The sequence below is a fragment of the Acomys minous genome, assembly GCF_964271855.1.
Source record: "Acomys minous genome assembly, chromosome: 13".
NCBI lineage: Eukaryota > Metazoa > Chordata > Mammalia > Rodentia > Muridae > Acomys > Acomys minous.
Window position 1 is genome coordinate 15,653,740 of NC_140495.1, and position 14,326 is coordinate 15,668,065.

The 14,326-nt window shown below is 53.6% G+C and overlaps 1 protein-coding gene across 4 annotated transcripts in view; it reads right to left on the bottom strand.

Moving 5' to 3' along the window:
- The window catches only part of CACNA2D2 (calcium voltage-gated channel auxiliary subunit alpha2delta 2), a 138,241-nt gene that overhangs the window by 11,373 nt on the left and 112,542 nt on the right, over positions 1–14,326 (bottom strand). For 2 of the 4 annotated variants that reach the window (XM_084752602.1, XM_084752603.1), the window contains exons 6-23: positions 13,906–14,047; positions 10,902–11,033; positions 10,691–10,748; positions 10,036–10,086; positions 9,575–9,674; positions 9,265–9,423; positions 8,927–9,034; positions 8,748–8,826; positions 8,185–8,234; positions 7,922–8,011; positions 7,644–7,715; positions 7,365–7,439; positions 4,202–4,276; positions 4,046–4,117; positions 3,870–3,941; positions 3,711–3,772; positions 2,866–2,942; positions 1,594–1,614 (exon numbers count right to left, since the gene is read on the bottom strand). In XM_084752602.1, coding sequence (XP_084608728.1) covers positions 1,594–1,614; positions 2,866–2,942; positions 3,711–3,772; positions 3,870–3,941; positions 4,046–4,117; positions 4,202–4,276; positions 7,365–7,439; positions 7,644–7,715; positions 7,922–8,011; positions 8,185–8,234; positions 8,748–8,826; positions 8,927–9,034; positions 9,265–9,423; positions 9,575–9,674; positions 10,036–10,086; positions 10,691–10,748; positions 10,902–11,033; positions 13,906–14,047 — 1,495 coding nt within the window. The remainder of the gene's footprint in view (positions 1–1,593; positions 1,615–2,865; positions 2,943–3,710; positions 3,773–3,869; positions 3,942–4,045; positions 4,118–4,201; positions 4,277–7,364; positions 7,440–7,643; positions 7,716–7,921; positions 8,012–8,184; positions 8,235–8,747; positions 8,827–8,926; positions 9,035–9,264; positions 9,424–9,574; positions 9,675–10,035; positions 10,087–10,690; positions 10,749–10,901; positions 11,034–13,905; positions 14,048–14,326) is intronic. The other 2 variants (XM_084752605.1, XM_084752604.1) reach the window with 1 other exon arrangement.

Consider the following 14,326-nt stretch of genomic DNA (forward strand, 5'->3'; position numbering starts at 1 on the left):
GTGTGTGTGTGTGTGTGTGTGTGTTTGCCCCAAGACAGGGTCTCTCTGTGTTAACCTTGGCTGTCCTGCACTCGCTTTGTAGACCAGGCTGGCCTCGAACTCACAGCGACCCCTACACCCCAAACTCACTTTTACACCAGAGCTTTAGTTATCCCACATGAGGGATTTTTGCTGATCTCAAATACTCCCGTGATGCACTGCAAGGTTCTGGACATAGGAAAGTTGGGCTGCTTTGGGGGGCAGTCACTGGTTGGACTGTTCCTTTCTGAGAGGGACTGTGAGGGAAGGTCTGGACACAAGCCATAGGAGGAGGAGGAGGGGGTGGGGAAAGGAGGAGGAGGAGGAGGAAAAAGAAAAAGGAGGGAGGAGGGAGACTATACTACGTGTCTTGTTACCAAGGCCTTGAAGTCCTCGGGTCAGTGGGTGGGGATGTGGGAGATGGAAAAACAGACAACTCAAGCCAGTGGGACAGGGGTATGCACCCCACTCTGACCCAGGCCAGCAGGGGCAGCTTATACTCCCTTTGTAGGACTAGGCTAGACAGGGGGCCCTGGGTTTCTTGGGGGAGTCCTCTGCTTCCAGATTGGGGGACAGCCCCATGTGGCTCTCTGTGCCTCACAAGGTCAAGTGTTTCCTGGAAAGGCAGCTCTCTGTATACCAATGGCAGACGTCCTCACATGCCCCTCCCTCTAACTCCCGCTGTTGTCTGATGAGACATCACCATCCACTGTTCTGGGAACTGACTTAGGCACCCTTTTCTTTTGTCATTAGCCTGGTTTCTTCCAGACTGGTTGGTTGGCTCTTGGGCTCCAGAAGATGCCACCCCATGCCTGGCAGAGCCTACAGTTCCTGAGTCTGCCTTTATTTTCCCAAGGGAATAGCTTTCCCACACTGACTGGCCTTCCTTGGATCGGCCAGCCTCTAAGGGCAGGGATAGGCCAAGGGTCCTTAGCAAGGCCTCCAAGCAGCAGCAGCAGCACACACGTTACCTGGGATGGCTGGTCAGCCTTGTCCTCCTGTGGCCAGCTTGTCTGCCTTGTGTGACCCCCACTGAGGCTTCTGAGCCTTGACACCTCTCCTCTAGGAAGGTCATGAGTTCAGGGGCCATACCAGAAGCCAGAGGCCTAAGAGCCATCTAGAGTGGGCCTGCCGGGACTTCCCTCTCCTTGCATGAGCTCCTCTGAGGGCTGCCCTGCCAACTGCAGCTCAAGCCTCTTGCCCTGCTGCGTGGGTGGTGGCGGGGGAAAAGCATCCAGTTCTGTTCTCACTGTTGAGTTGTCTTGGAAGGGCAGAGAAGTTGGGGAGGCAGGGGACCTCCCATGGGGTCCCACAAGAACTGAGAACTAGGAGGAAGGGGTCTGGGTCCACAGGACACACTAGAGAACTCTCTACAGACAGCCCCGGAAGTGGGCTACTGGCTCTAAGATGGGGTGTCAGGATTGGAGGAGAGGTAAGAACTGAGGAGCCAAGGGATGCTGGGAGGGAGCCCCAGAGGGCAGGGATGTGGCTGGTCCTGGGCAGGAAGGGTGGCAAGCAGGGGCGTGGGGGGTAGGGGTGGGGAGAGGAGGGTGCACTGGTTCTGAATATACTTGCCCTTCAGTTTGCTGATTGGCACTGGGACAGTCCACCAAGAGAGAAAGCGAGGAAAACAAAAACACAAACACAAAAACAAACGAAAAGGGGGAGGGGAAGGGGAGGGGCACAAACAATATTTTATTCAATGGCTGTTTGAATGAAAATATTGTGTCTCATCATCATACCGAAAGGAAACTTCTTGAAAAAAAAAAAAAAACGACATGAGAGAGAAAAGAGAGAGCGAGAAACTCAAAGGAGATGAGCCCCAGTCGGCCAGGCAGGTGGGGGGCACCCGGTGGGGCCGGAGCCCCAGCCTCCCTCCCAGTGACCTCTGGCATTGGGCAGGCAGGGGCCAAGCCTGAGATCCAGGCCTTTTCAGAGAGGCCCATGGTGAGCAGACATGCTTGGGGAGCCATAGGCAGAGGAGTGGGAGAGCTGGAGGAGGGAGGGAGAAGACAGAAAAGGGAGGGAGACGGAGGGAGGGAAGGAGAGAGTGAGGGAGGAGGAGAGAGAGGCTAGGAGGGAGAGAGGGAGGGAGAGAGAGAGGGAGGGAGGGAAGGAAGGAGAGAGGAAGGGAGAGAGGGTAGGAGGGAGAGAGGGAGGTAGGAGGAAGGGAGGGAGAGAAAGAGAGGGAGGGAGAGGGAGGGAGAGGAGGAGGGAGGGAGGGGGAGGGGGAGGGTGGGCTGGAGATTCTAGGTTAGGGAGAAGGGATGGAGGGAAAATAAGAGGGAAATGGAGTGGCTGAGCAGAAGGGAGAGGCAAGAGAGAAGATTTGGGTGAAGAGAAGAGGAAAGGAGGAAGGGGTGGGGAGAAAGGAGAGGAAGACGTAGTGGGAGAATGTGACCTGAAGGAGGGGGCAGAGAAGGAACAGAGGACAAGAGACCTGGGGACAGAGGCAGTACCACAGAGGGAGGAACAGGGGAAGCCGAGCAGAAGAGAAGGGAGGGAAAGGGTTGTCTTCCAGGAATGTAGCCCCCAGGAGTGTTCAGGGCAGGCAGGCTGAGGAGGGCAGACAAAGGGTAGGAAAAACCAAAAACAATCCTCAATGGAAACCATGAGAGAATGTTCTAGAACCAAATCTGAGAAAAGGCAAGCATGCAGATTTCCACAGACTTCCGAAGGCTGGTTCCCCAGCCCGTGGGCACGCCTGAGGCTGGGCAGACTGGGCAGGGGGGGGCTGCCTTGCCGGTGGCAAGCACGGCTGGCTATGCTGCCTGGGGGCCCGGCCAAGGGTGCAGGGGGTGGGCAGAGGCAGGGGTGCAGGGTGCAGGCAGGGGCCAGGCCACTTACACTTGACCTGCAGGATCTGGTCGCTGAGGTTGGCTTGGAGGTAGAAGGTACTGTAGGGTGGTAGCACCAGCCCCAGGCTGGGGAAGAGGGGAGGGTACAGGTCACTAATGAGGAGAGGTGTGCCACACTAACTCTTCCTCCCTTGGCCCTTGGAACCAGAAAGGCCCAAGCTGTGGCAGCCAACAACTCCCCTGTACAACTGCATATCCTAGGAGTTAGCACCTTGGAGATACTAGGGTCCTGGACCCTCTTCTCCCGCAACCATCCTGGAGGCTTGGAGCCTACTAGCCCCAAAGTGACTCCCCACCCTATTGCCCACCTCAGCACCCGCCTGCCCCACCATCTCCTGACCAACAGGAAACTTTTGAAGGGGAGAACGTGAACCCAGGAGAGAGCCAGGAAGCAATATGGGCTGGTCCTGGGCTGTGACAATACTCCTGGCATTCTGCAACGGACCACGGAGTAGCCGTGTGGGGCACATCGAAGACAGCCCGTGCTTATAGTGTTTGGCCCACAGGGTCAAGCCTGGCCGCGATGCTGGCTGTGAGCAGTCTGAGTGTATTGAGATGATGCCCCGGGGCATGAGACCCAGGAGACCCTCCAGGTGAGGGGGGCGGGGGTGCAGGGATGACAGGTGCACTATCCTGTCCTCAGTCCTGTTCTTCCAGGACTTGCTTCTGGCCCCACAGGGGCCAGGGGAGGCCCTGGGGGAGGGGTTAGGGCAAACATCTCAGGGTAAATAAATATAGTAAGGATGGGGGTACGAGATGGGGGAAGAAGCAGTTGGGTTCAGACTTTGGGCTATCTTGTGCCCTTCGCTGTCTGCCCAGCCTTGGCTCACTCACCTGTAGTTGGTGCTCCTCACGGGCACCCAGGTGTAGTTCCGAGTCACCTCATCTATGTACCTCTGGGAGGGGAGGGTGCATCAGGTTCTTGGGTGAGCAGGCAGGGGTGGGTGGGCAGGGATAGGGTGCCCTTGTTCCCCCCGTCCTGTGCCTTCATACCTCATCCAGGGACTTGACCAATGTTCTGATCTGCTTGTGACCCTTGATACCGTCAATCATGCTGCGACGGATCTGCAAGGGCCAAAGGTGTGACCCTCCCCTGCCTCCTCTCCCCCCCTCCCCCACACCCCCCCCCATGCCAGTCACCTCCTCCCTCCTTCTTGCCTTCACCTCACCTCCTCCTTGTTCTCATCTTCCAGCTCTGCGTCCAGAAAGTCCAGGGTCACTGGCTCCCGGAAGTTGGTAGTCTACGGGAAGCCAGATAGGAAATCAGGAGTCTTCTTCACCTTAGAGGGTTTACCTGCCCTCCTGGGGCCACTCACTTGGTTTACCTGGGGTCTGAGATTGGGATGTAGCAACACGTAGCCGTTCAGGTCAATGGCGAACACATAGCCATTAGCGCCAAGCTGTCGGGTAGAGATTGGGGAGGCTCAGAGGGCTGCTCAGGGATTTCTTAAACTCTGAGGTGTTTTCCAGTGTGCGTCCCACACTGCTAGCCTTTGGCCAAAGATCCCCTCCCGCCATATGTCCCTAAGTCTGCGTCGGGGTCCAGGACTTGCAGGCCGGGTGCCTGGCATACACCAGCCCCCGCCAAAGGCTGACTAGCCCTGCAGGCGGGCATTCTTCATTGCCCATGGAGGCACATCAGCCAGCCCTACCTCTGCACCCGCACGCCGCCTACAAGGCTGCTGCTTTTGTGCCACCGTGGCCCGCTTAAACCTACTGCTTTCTCAAATTATGCTTTCCTGTCCCCATTTCAGTGGCATCGTACAGGAGGGAGAGACTCTTGGGACCCCGCAGGCCTGGTGGAAGGCACGTGGGAGGGACGGGACCCTGATAATTAATTCTCTCACTGTATGTGGGACCTCAAGGACCGAGCAAGGGTTTCACATGGCTCCAGCTTAAGCCTGGCACCTATTTCCCGCTTCCCCTTGCTCTCATAGCTGAGACTCAGGTCCTCTAACCACAGGCTCTGAATAGCCAGACTGCTGTCCTGTCGCCTCCCCACACCAGATTCTGCCTTTCACTTTCAAGCTTTTGTCTGGAAGGGTCTGGTCTCCTCGGCTTCTGATGCTTCCTTCCAGGTTCTCTGTCCAGTGCGCGCGCGCGCGCGCGCACACACACACACACACACGCACACGCACACGCACACACTCACACTCATACACACCACACACACACACACACACACACGCACACGCACACACACACACACACACACACATCCACATACCCACACCACACACACCCACACACACCACACACACCCACACCACACACACACTCACACTCACACCCACACCACACACACACACACACACACACACACACACACACCACACACACCCACATACCCACACCACACACACCCACACACCCACACACCACACACCCACACCACACACACCCACACCACACACACACTCACACTCACACCCACACCACACACACACACACACCACACACACACACACACACACACACACACACACACACACACACGTCTGGGTACGGCTGACTCTGGCCTGCCACCTGGTGCTGTGATTTGCCTGTGAGCCTCATATGGGTTATTATTATCGTCATCATTTGTGGGAAGGATTGTAAGCTTTGTTTTAGGTGAAAGATACGTTTCGTTTTGCAGAATTAAAAACACCTTTATAGATTGATAATTACAATTTCTAATAAACAGACTTTTAAAAAACTTTAAACAATAAAAAATGACTCTCTTTGATAAGATAGTGAAATACTTTCTCCAAAATTAACAAATATAAAAAGATTGGGGGGCTGGAGAGATGGCTCAGAGGTTAAGAGTTCAACTTCCAGCAGCCACATAGTGGCTCACAACCATCTATAATGTGATCCAATGACCTCTTCTGGCCTGCTGGCATACATGGAGGCAGAGCACTGTATTCTTAATAATAAATAAAATAAAATAAAATAAAAGATTGGGTTATGTATTTAATACTTAATGATTCTGTATATGTGTACATTTTGTATATAGTTCTTAATTTTTTTTTTTTTTAAAGAAAAAGGGGGTTGTGTGGGAAGGATTATAAGCTTTGTTCCAGGTGAAAGCTGTCTTGGGGGGGGGGCAGGGATCCTGACCCAGACCGGCTATTGCTCGCCTGAGAGAGGCACAGGTGGAGAGAGGAGGCGGCTGCAGCTTTTGGAGCAGGATGCACGTGGATTTGGGGAGAGACCAGCTCACAGGCCAGAGACACCTGAGGATCTGTCAGAGACACCTGGGGATCCGTCCTGAACAGATACCGGAAGGTTTACTCTTGTTTCCCTTTAACCCTTTTTCCTTCTTGTATAGGATTGTTGGGTTGTATAATAAAGTCTAATTGTTAAGAAACAGAGCCAACAATCATTATTATTAATTTTTTCTTTCTTTCTTTCTTTTTCTTTTTTTGGTTTTTCAAGACAGGGTTTCTCTGTGTTAGCCTTGACTATCCTAGATTTGCTTTTGTAGGCCAGGCTGGCCTTGAACTTACAGTGATCCACCTGCCTCTGCCTCCTGAGTGCTGGGATTAAAGGCGAGCACTGCCACCGCCTGGCCAATTTTTTTCTTTTTAAGACAGGATCTTTCTGTGTAACCCTGATTGTCCTGGAACTCACTCGGTAGACCAAGCTGGCCTTAAACTCAGAGATCTGTCTGCTTCTGTCTCCACCAGTGCTAAGTGAGATTAAAGGCGTGCACCACTATACTTTTATAAAATTTAAAAAAAATCAAAAGGAATAACTGGAGAGATGGCTTGTCAGTTAAGAGCACCGACCACTCTTCCAGAGACCTTGGCTTGAGTCCCACTATCCATACTGTGGCCCACAAACACCTGTAACACTCTAGTTCTGGGGCGTCTAGTGACCTCTTCTGGACTCCACAGGCACCAGGCACAGAGATACATGCAGGCAAAATTTCTACATACATTGAATTAAAAAAATTTTTATGATATAAAAATGATATGGAATTCAAATATTAGTATCTACAAATGAAACTTTATAGGCTACCAGGCATGGTGGCGCACACCTTTAATCCCAGCCCTCAGGAGGCAGAGGTAGGCAGACCTCTGTGGGTTTGAGGCCAGCCTGATCTATATAGTGAATTCCAGGACAGCTAGGGCTATATAGAGAGACCCCATCGCAAACAAAACAAAACAAAACAAACAAACAAACAAACAAAAAAACCCCACCAAAAAACAACAAAACAAAACAAAACAAAACAAACCCAAAAAACAAAAACCAAAAAAACCAACCACCAAAAGTGAAAAATCTGTATGGCCCGTACGTTTATGATTTGTCTGTGGCTGCTTTCACAGTACAGTATTAGCATGGAAAGTGGATGCTATTTGAAGCTGTCCCCAGTTTTGGAAAAGTCTTTTCTTGATTATCAAAGGTCCCCGAGAAGGCCTTTTGTTCCCCGTGTCTCCTTGGCTGAGTCTGGCTTGTTACCACCATGGAGAGCAGAGCAGGGCAGTGGGGCAGGTGGACACTTACTGTGTAGTTGGGAGTTAGCCTTTTGATGTCATTCAGGGCCACATCGATGCCCATCACGCCCAGGATTAGCTGGTTCTGGGACAAGGGAACAGGATGGTACACTATAATGAGCCAAGTCCAGGGTTGAATGCCCTGGCCCAGGCCTCATTCTAAAGGCCCCGAGCTGCTGACGTGGATAGCTGTTCTGCCAAGTCTATAGGGTGCCTGATCCCCCGCCCACCCCCTAGACTTGCTAAAGGCATGCCAATTCTTCCCCAGGTAACTCACTGGACACCTCACCTTCTTTTCCCCAGGGCCATCCTGTGTCAAGTTGAAAACAGGGAGGGTCCCTGTTACGACTAAGCCCAGGCCCTGAAGGGAGAGGAGGAGAATGTGTCTTCCTTCTGCAGCCAGCCCTGCCCCCACTCGGAGTGTTCAGAGAAGGGGCTCAGGCACAGGCCACCTGTCATTTTCATTTACTTGGTCAACACCAAAAGGAGCCCCTCAAGAACCTTGACCCTGAGGGTACATCCCTGAGGGAAGGCCACCAGTCCCCTCTCTTTGCCCAGAGGCCTTACCAGTGCATCTTCATACACGTTTGTCCACTGCACTTGCTTAGCTTCCTTGCCTGCCAGTACCATGGGCCTGCCCAACACATCTAGGTATTCCTGGGAGAGGAAAGGTACTAAATGTCTTCTCCCAACTCACGTTCATCTGCTGCAATGCTCCATAAGAGCCACCAGGGGTCACTGTCGGCCCATGGCTGGAAGGCACAGACTGCCACAACTAGAGGGAAGTCAAGAACTGAGGGGAGGGGGGACGGCCTCCCCCACATCCTCACCTGTGTGTTGATGCGGATGGCTCCAATGGAAGGGATCTCAAAATAGTAACCTGAGAAGGGAGGAGATGTGGATTTGACTGGTACAGCACAGCACAGGGGGTAACGGTCCCCTAGGGTATATCTGCAGTTCTCTCCCAAAACTCCTTTATGGTCCCCACCACTGCCCTGGCATTGTGACCAATGCTATAGAAGGGAATATAGACTGCAGGGGTCTGAAGAAGCAACAGAGGTGGGAGCGGTTAACAGAGATGGGGTAGAGGAAGGAGACTCATTTAGGATGTCAGCAGCGGTCAGGGTTTACCCAAACGCACAGAGAGATGGACCGATCAGCGAACAGACGTAGGAGCAGAAGAGCTGGGAGACAGATGGACAGTGGACATACAGCCAGATGGGCAGAAAGATGCTTTGTCAGATGGACAAGCAAGACAGCCCACCAAATAGACAAAGCAACGGGAGGACAGACAGACAGAGAGTGAGCGTACAGCTGGACATATGGATAGACAGCTGGCAAGAAGGACATAGCAAGGCAGATGATGCCCTGCTAGTGAAATCCAGTGAGGTACCTTTGTTAGTGCAGGCCATCCACTGCAGGGGTGTGACATCATAGTTATGCTGCCCTACAGAGAACGTGAACACTCGCACCTGTCGGGGCAATGAGGTTATTGCTGCAGCCACCTGAGGACAGCCCTCTCCTGCCCCGGGGCCCAGCTCAGGGCAGCCACCCACCAGGGCTGAGCCTCACCGTCCGATTGGGCCAATTATATTTCTCAAAGACATCCTGCACTCGGTCCTCACCGCCGTCCGTGAACATCATGATCATCTTATTGCAGTTAGCCCGAGTGATGTTGGACTAGTCAAGGGTGAACGCAGAGTCAGGCAGTCCTTGGTCTCTCACAGGCCTAGGGTGGGGCCTCCCTCTTGGTCCTCTGGCCCTCCTCCCACACAGCAGATGGTGCTGCTGCTCTCTGTCTAAGCTGCTTGTTTACTTTTAACAAGGCCATCCATCTTTATCTCCCCATGTCACTAAGCCTGGTCTCTCGCCCACCCCTGGCGACCCATTTGTCCACCCGTGGGGCTCACATTCTGTAGCTGGTCAAAGGCATATTCAAAGCCGGCCTTGTAGCCTGTGGTGCCCTTGGCCACCATGCCCTGCACAGCTTCCTTGAACACTTTCTTGTTCCGCACATTGGCCTGTACCAGGTGAGTGAAGCAGGACACGGGCTGTGCCTTCTCGTTGAACTGTGGGGACAGTGGTGGTGGGGGTGGGGTGTGTTTGAGTGGCCTCAGGCTGGCCACAGTGGACAGCTGTTGCGCAAGGCTGACGGTTGTCATGGGAGCAAGCTGGGTGGGGGTGAGTAGTTCCCAGCCTGCCCGCCACCTTGGCACTCACTGAGGCCACGTTCACGTAGTCATCATCAGACAGCGTGTCCAGCATCTCACAGACGGACGTCTTCATCAACTTCAGGGTCAGGCCGCTCACGCTGCCACTCCTAGAAACCAGGCACGGGACACGTGTGTGTGTGTGTGTGTGTGTGTGTGTGTGTGTGTGTGTGTGTGTGTGTATGTGTGTGTGTGTATGTGTGTGTGTGTGTGTGTATGTGTGTGTGTATGTGTGTGTGTGTATGTGTGTGTGTGTGTGTATGTGTGTGTGTGTATGTGTGTGTGTGTGTGTGTGTGTATGTGTGTGTGTGTGTGTGTATGTGTGTGTGTATGTGTGTGTGTGTATGTGTGTGTGTGTGTGTATGTGTGTGTGTGTGTGTGTGTGTGTGTGTGTGTGTGTGTGTGTGTATGTGTGTGTGTGTGTGTAATCCAGCCCTAGCCCGTTCCCCCCAGCCTACAGTGCTCACTCACACATCCACGATGATGACCATGTCCTTGGGCGATGAGGCTCCCTGTATATACCTGCCGGCGAGAAGGCTCAGTTAGGGACAGCGTCCCTTAGGTTCTGTGCTTCCTCTACCCACTTACTGAGCCAAGTGTTTCTACCGACCACCCGGTATATGGGGTCAGAATGGGTCTAGACACTGGGGAGACCATGCTCAATAAAAAAGACAGACCCTTCTCATGATAAAAGCGACTTGGTCCCTCATTAAGCAAACTAGATGTATGGAGGGGTGGTTAGGTGATCCACAGGGGCAGAAGGCCTAGGGTAGGGGTGCCTAGCGATCAAATGCTTAGGGTAGGGTGCCGGATGAGCTGGCAGAGGCTCTGTCCACCCTTGGGAACACCCTCACTGGTCTGATCTCTCAGTTCTGAGTGGGTGTGTGTATGTGTGTGTGTGTGTGGGGACTGGTTAGTGGACGGTGTGTGTGGGGGCAGAGGCAGCTGGGCGGCTTGCCTGGGTGATGGGATCTATTTTCCAGTGGCAGCGATGTGTGAAATGAAAATTGGATAGAGCTGGCTGCGCCCTGCTCGGAGGTCTGGATATTGGGAGGGAGGGGGGGGTGGGCAAGAGAGATGGGGAACCGAGGGGGTCTCTCTCCTCAACCCCTCCTTGCTCACTCACCAGGGCCGTCTTCTGACATCGTACAGGTCAATCTTCTTGGGGGCTCGCCACGGCGTGGCTGTGGAAAGAGAGGGTGAAGTTAGCCCGGCAGAAGGGCCTGGCTGGCACAGATGGGACTTAGAGCGACTTGGTTCATTGTACCCCATGCACCTCAGGATGGGCAGGCTTGCAGATGGAGCAAGATGTGTGCTGGCTGGGCCAGGGTGCCTACCTGGGTAATAGCGGGTGACTCCTGTGGCACTGCCGAAGACTTGCCACAACAGTGTAGGGTCTTGCCTACGGTTCTCAATGAAGACACTCTCTAGGGCCTCTGTCCAGTTAAGCTCATTGAGGATGACGGTAGCTGGGGAGGCAGGGCAGAAGGCTGAGGTGGAGCGCTCTGGATCCTTCCCTGCTAAATCCGTCTTCCTGATCCTTGATGCCCAAGCCTCACATCTCAATGGCCTCCCCTGTTTTCTGCCTGCCCAGGCTTTCTTTGTTTTTCCAGAGTCTCACTTGGGGCCATAGCAGCTCCCTCCAGGATGATTTTTCTTGCCCTCCCTCCTCCAAAGCATCAAAGGAACCTACCCCTCAACCAGGCTTCAGCGAGCAAGCAGGGCTGGTATGCTTTGTGGCCCGTGGAGAAGGGCCGCCAGGGTGGCAAGGAACTGTGAGCTGGGCTCCCATCCAGCATGCTGCCTGGAGCCCGTGGCTGGTCCCCAGGGAGCTCACCCACTCAGCATGCACTCCAGGCCGCAGCCACAAGAAAGCAATTAAGGGCCCGCTGATGGGGCTGGAATTATTCAGCTATTAAGGTACCTGATAAGCTGGAAGCCACTCAGCTCCATGATTAATCAACTGGGGCCAGGAGCAGGCAGAGGCAGAAGTGGGGGCTGCAGAAGGGCAGGGGTGGGGCCAGGATCCTATTCCGACACAGGCACACACACACACACACACACACACACACACACACACACACACACACACACACGTGCGTGCGCGCATGTTCATACAGCCTGCATCCTCAGTAGGCACCCCTGACTCTGATTTCTGTGCTTCCAGCTAAGTGTAGGAACCCCATCCCCCGACTCCCAAACCTGCTTACCTACCCTAGCCATACAACTGCGCTGTGGGCAAGGAGCACACAGGAGCTCTCATATGGTACTGCCAGTTACCTGTACCTCCCTAACCCCTGTAGTTGCATATGAGGGACGCCTCCCTTCTGCTAGGCCTATCCCTCCCATGCTCACGAGTAATGCTGATCTCTACCTTGTTGACTAACCTGGGTAGATTCTTGTCCTATAACTCCAGGTGTCCTTAAATCTACCTGGTGTGTGTGTGTGTGTGTGTGTGTGTGTGTGTGTGTGTGTGTGTCCTTGAGTACATGTTTTTATCTAGATACTGAACCAGTCTCTGGACAGAAAAAGCCCAGGGTGGACACAGGTGCTTCTGCCAGGCCTCTGACATCAGTATTTCTTCCTAGCTTTTCTTCTGCTTCCCAGGAGGAGTCCTGCCACTAAACCCTCCAAGATCCCAACAGAGATCTCAGGTGACAGCTGGAGAAAGCTCTCTCAAGGGTTTGATTCCCTCAGAACAGATGAGCTGTGCTTGGCAGCCTCTCAAGGCCCTGCCGCTGGCCCAGGGACCTGTCACACCCTCGCCCGCCCCTCTGCCCTTCCTTTGTGTGTGTGCCCTGCTGTGCAGTCTAGCTCCTTGGCTTTCATCTCTCTCTCTCTCTCCGTGGTTCCTCTTAACTGACCACAACACGGACACAAAACCTATTTCTACTATTGGCTCTGCCTATTGAGCACTGCGTTATGGTCCTGTTTCTGATTTAGAAGCCTAGTGAGTTGAACACTTTCTATTTTTCCTTTTAAGAAAAAAAAACGAAGCGAGGCCCCCACATGTTTCACATAATACCCTTTGTGCGTCTGCACGGCATGCCTGCTTATCGCCTGTCCACAGTCTTTCTGTCCCTCAAGCCTGGAAGTCCATGCAGAGATACCTATGACCACATGGACACACCTGCAGGATACACTCATGCAAATATCACCACATGCACACAGTCTCATACCACACCCATGTGCACAACCCTCTCGGATCACACTGAGTTGAGAAACGGGGACCACGGCCCCCTCAGGCGGGCGATTACAGATTTAATTAAAAGTGACACAGTAAATAAAAAACATATAAAATGTAATTTGTGTGGGTAGCGAGGGGTGACTGGGGAGGGTGCGGTGGCTCCTGTTTTAATTAGCGTGCCTGTCTGTGATAGTGCCCCTCGACTGGCTCAAGCAGGTGGCCTGCGGGCAGCCTGCTGGTGGGGGGAATATTTCCCCCCCAACCCAACCTGAGGTCACCCAGAAGACTTGGCTGACGTTGAAGAGTGGCAGGGGATTCCTGGGAGTCCCTAGGGTGCCTCTTTTCCCCCTGAACCCACACAGCAGCTCTGCCACCTTTGCCCCCATCTCCTCAGCACCCCCACCCCCAGCCTCCCAGCCCAGTGGATTCTAAGGCTGCCCTATAGGTAGGTTGCTCATATAGTTGTGTCAGAGCCTTCAATGTACAGTTGGAGGAAATTCCTGAGGATTTGGAGTGGTGTAAAGAGAAGAAGCCAAGAGCCAAACACCGGATGAGGAGCCCCAGCAGTAGATTGAAGCTATGATGACCCCGTTTCTGTTTCCCCATTGTGCAACACTGGCCCCGTCCCTGGGACTTGGAATCTCAACCACATTTTCCTGGACCGCCTTCATCACACCCTCTGTCTGTTCCAGGCTAGAAACTATTTCCCACTCTTTCAGCTCTGGGCTGTGGAGTAGAGTGAGTTAATGAGGTCTGTGTCTGTTTATGGCAGCTGGCTCGCTGTCCTTAATCTGTGTCCACCTTATGCTGGAGTTTTCCAGCCCTTTCTTATAGAGTCAGAGAAAGGCAGGGTGGCAAGGAGCTGTCCTGGGGAACTTGAGCCCAGTACTGAGGAGCTAGGTATATGTGCATGTATGTGTGGCTGTGTACACGCAGGCTTGCGAGCACAGCAGGCTGTGTCTCAAGCTCTGCTGAGAGCGAAGGCTTATATGTGGGGTAGGTCAGAGAAATGAACATGTATGCCCTTGGATGCAGGGGACTAGCTGGAGGTAGGTGTCACTTAGCCTTCCATCTCAGGGACCTGGGAACGTTTGGGAAGTGGGACTTGTCCCCACGTGGGTGGGAAGGGCTGTTGCCAACCCTCTCACACTCACAGCCTTTGTAGATGTCCGTGGGGATCTGCACTGCTGTGTAGGAATAGTTGACTTTGTTCTTGAAGTTTGGGTCCTCAATGAAGTCCAGCCTTAAGGTGCTGCTCTTGGATCCCCTCTCGACATCTTCACTCTCGGGGTCATCCTGCGGAAAGCACCCCCACCCGCATCAGGGCTGGAAAACGGTGAGTGGGTTGGTTAGGCTTGCAGGTCGGGGGCAGGGGGGTGGGTGGGGGTGGGGCAGTCCAGGAGACAGAGATTTATTGCGGAGACGAGATACAGATGGAGAGACACAGGAAGACACGGGCATAGCATGTGGACTCCTCACCCAGAAGGCTCGTTTGTGAATTTGCCTGCCCTTGTCCACCATGTCCACCATCCATTTGCCAAACCCCAGCTAAGACCAAAGCCAAAATGACCCCTT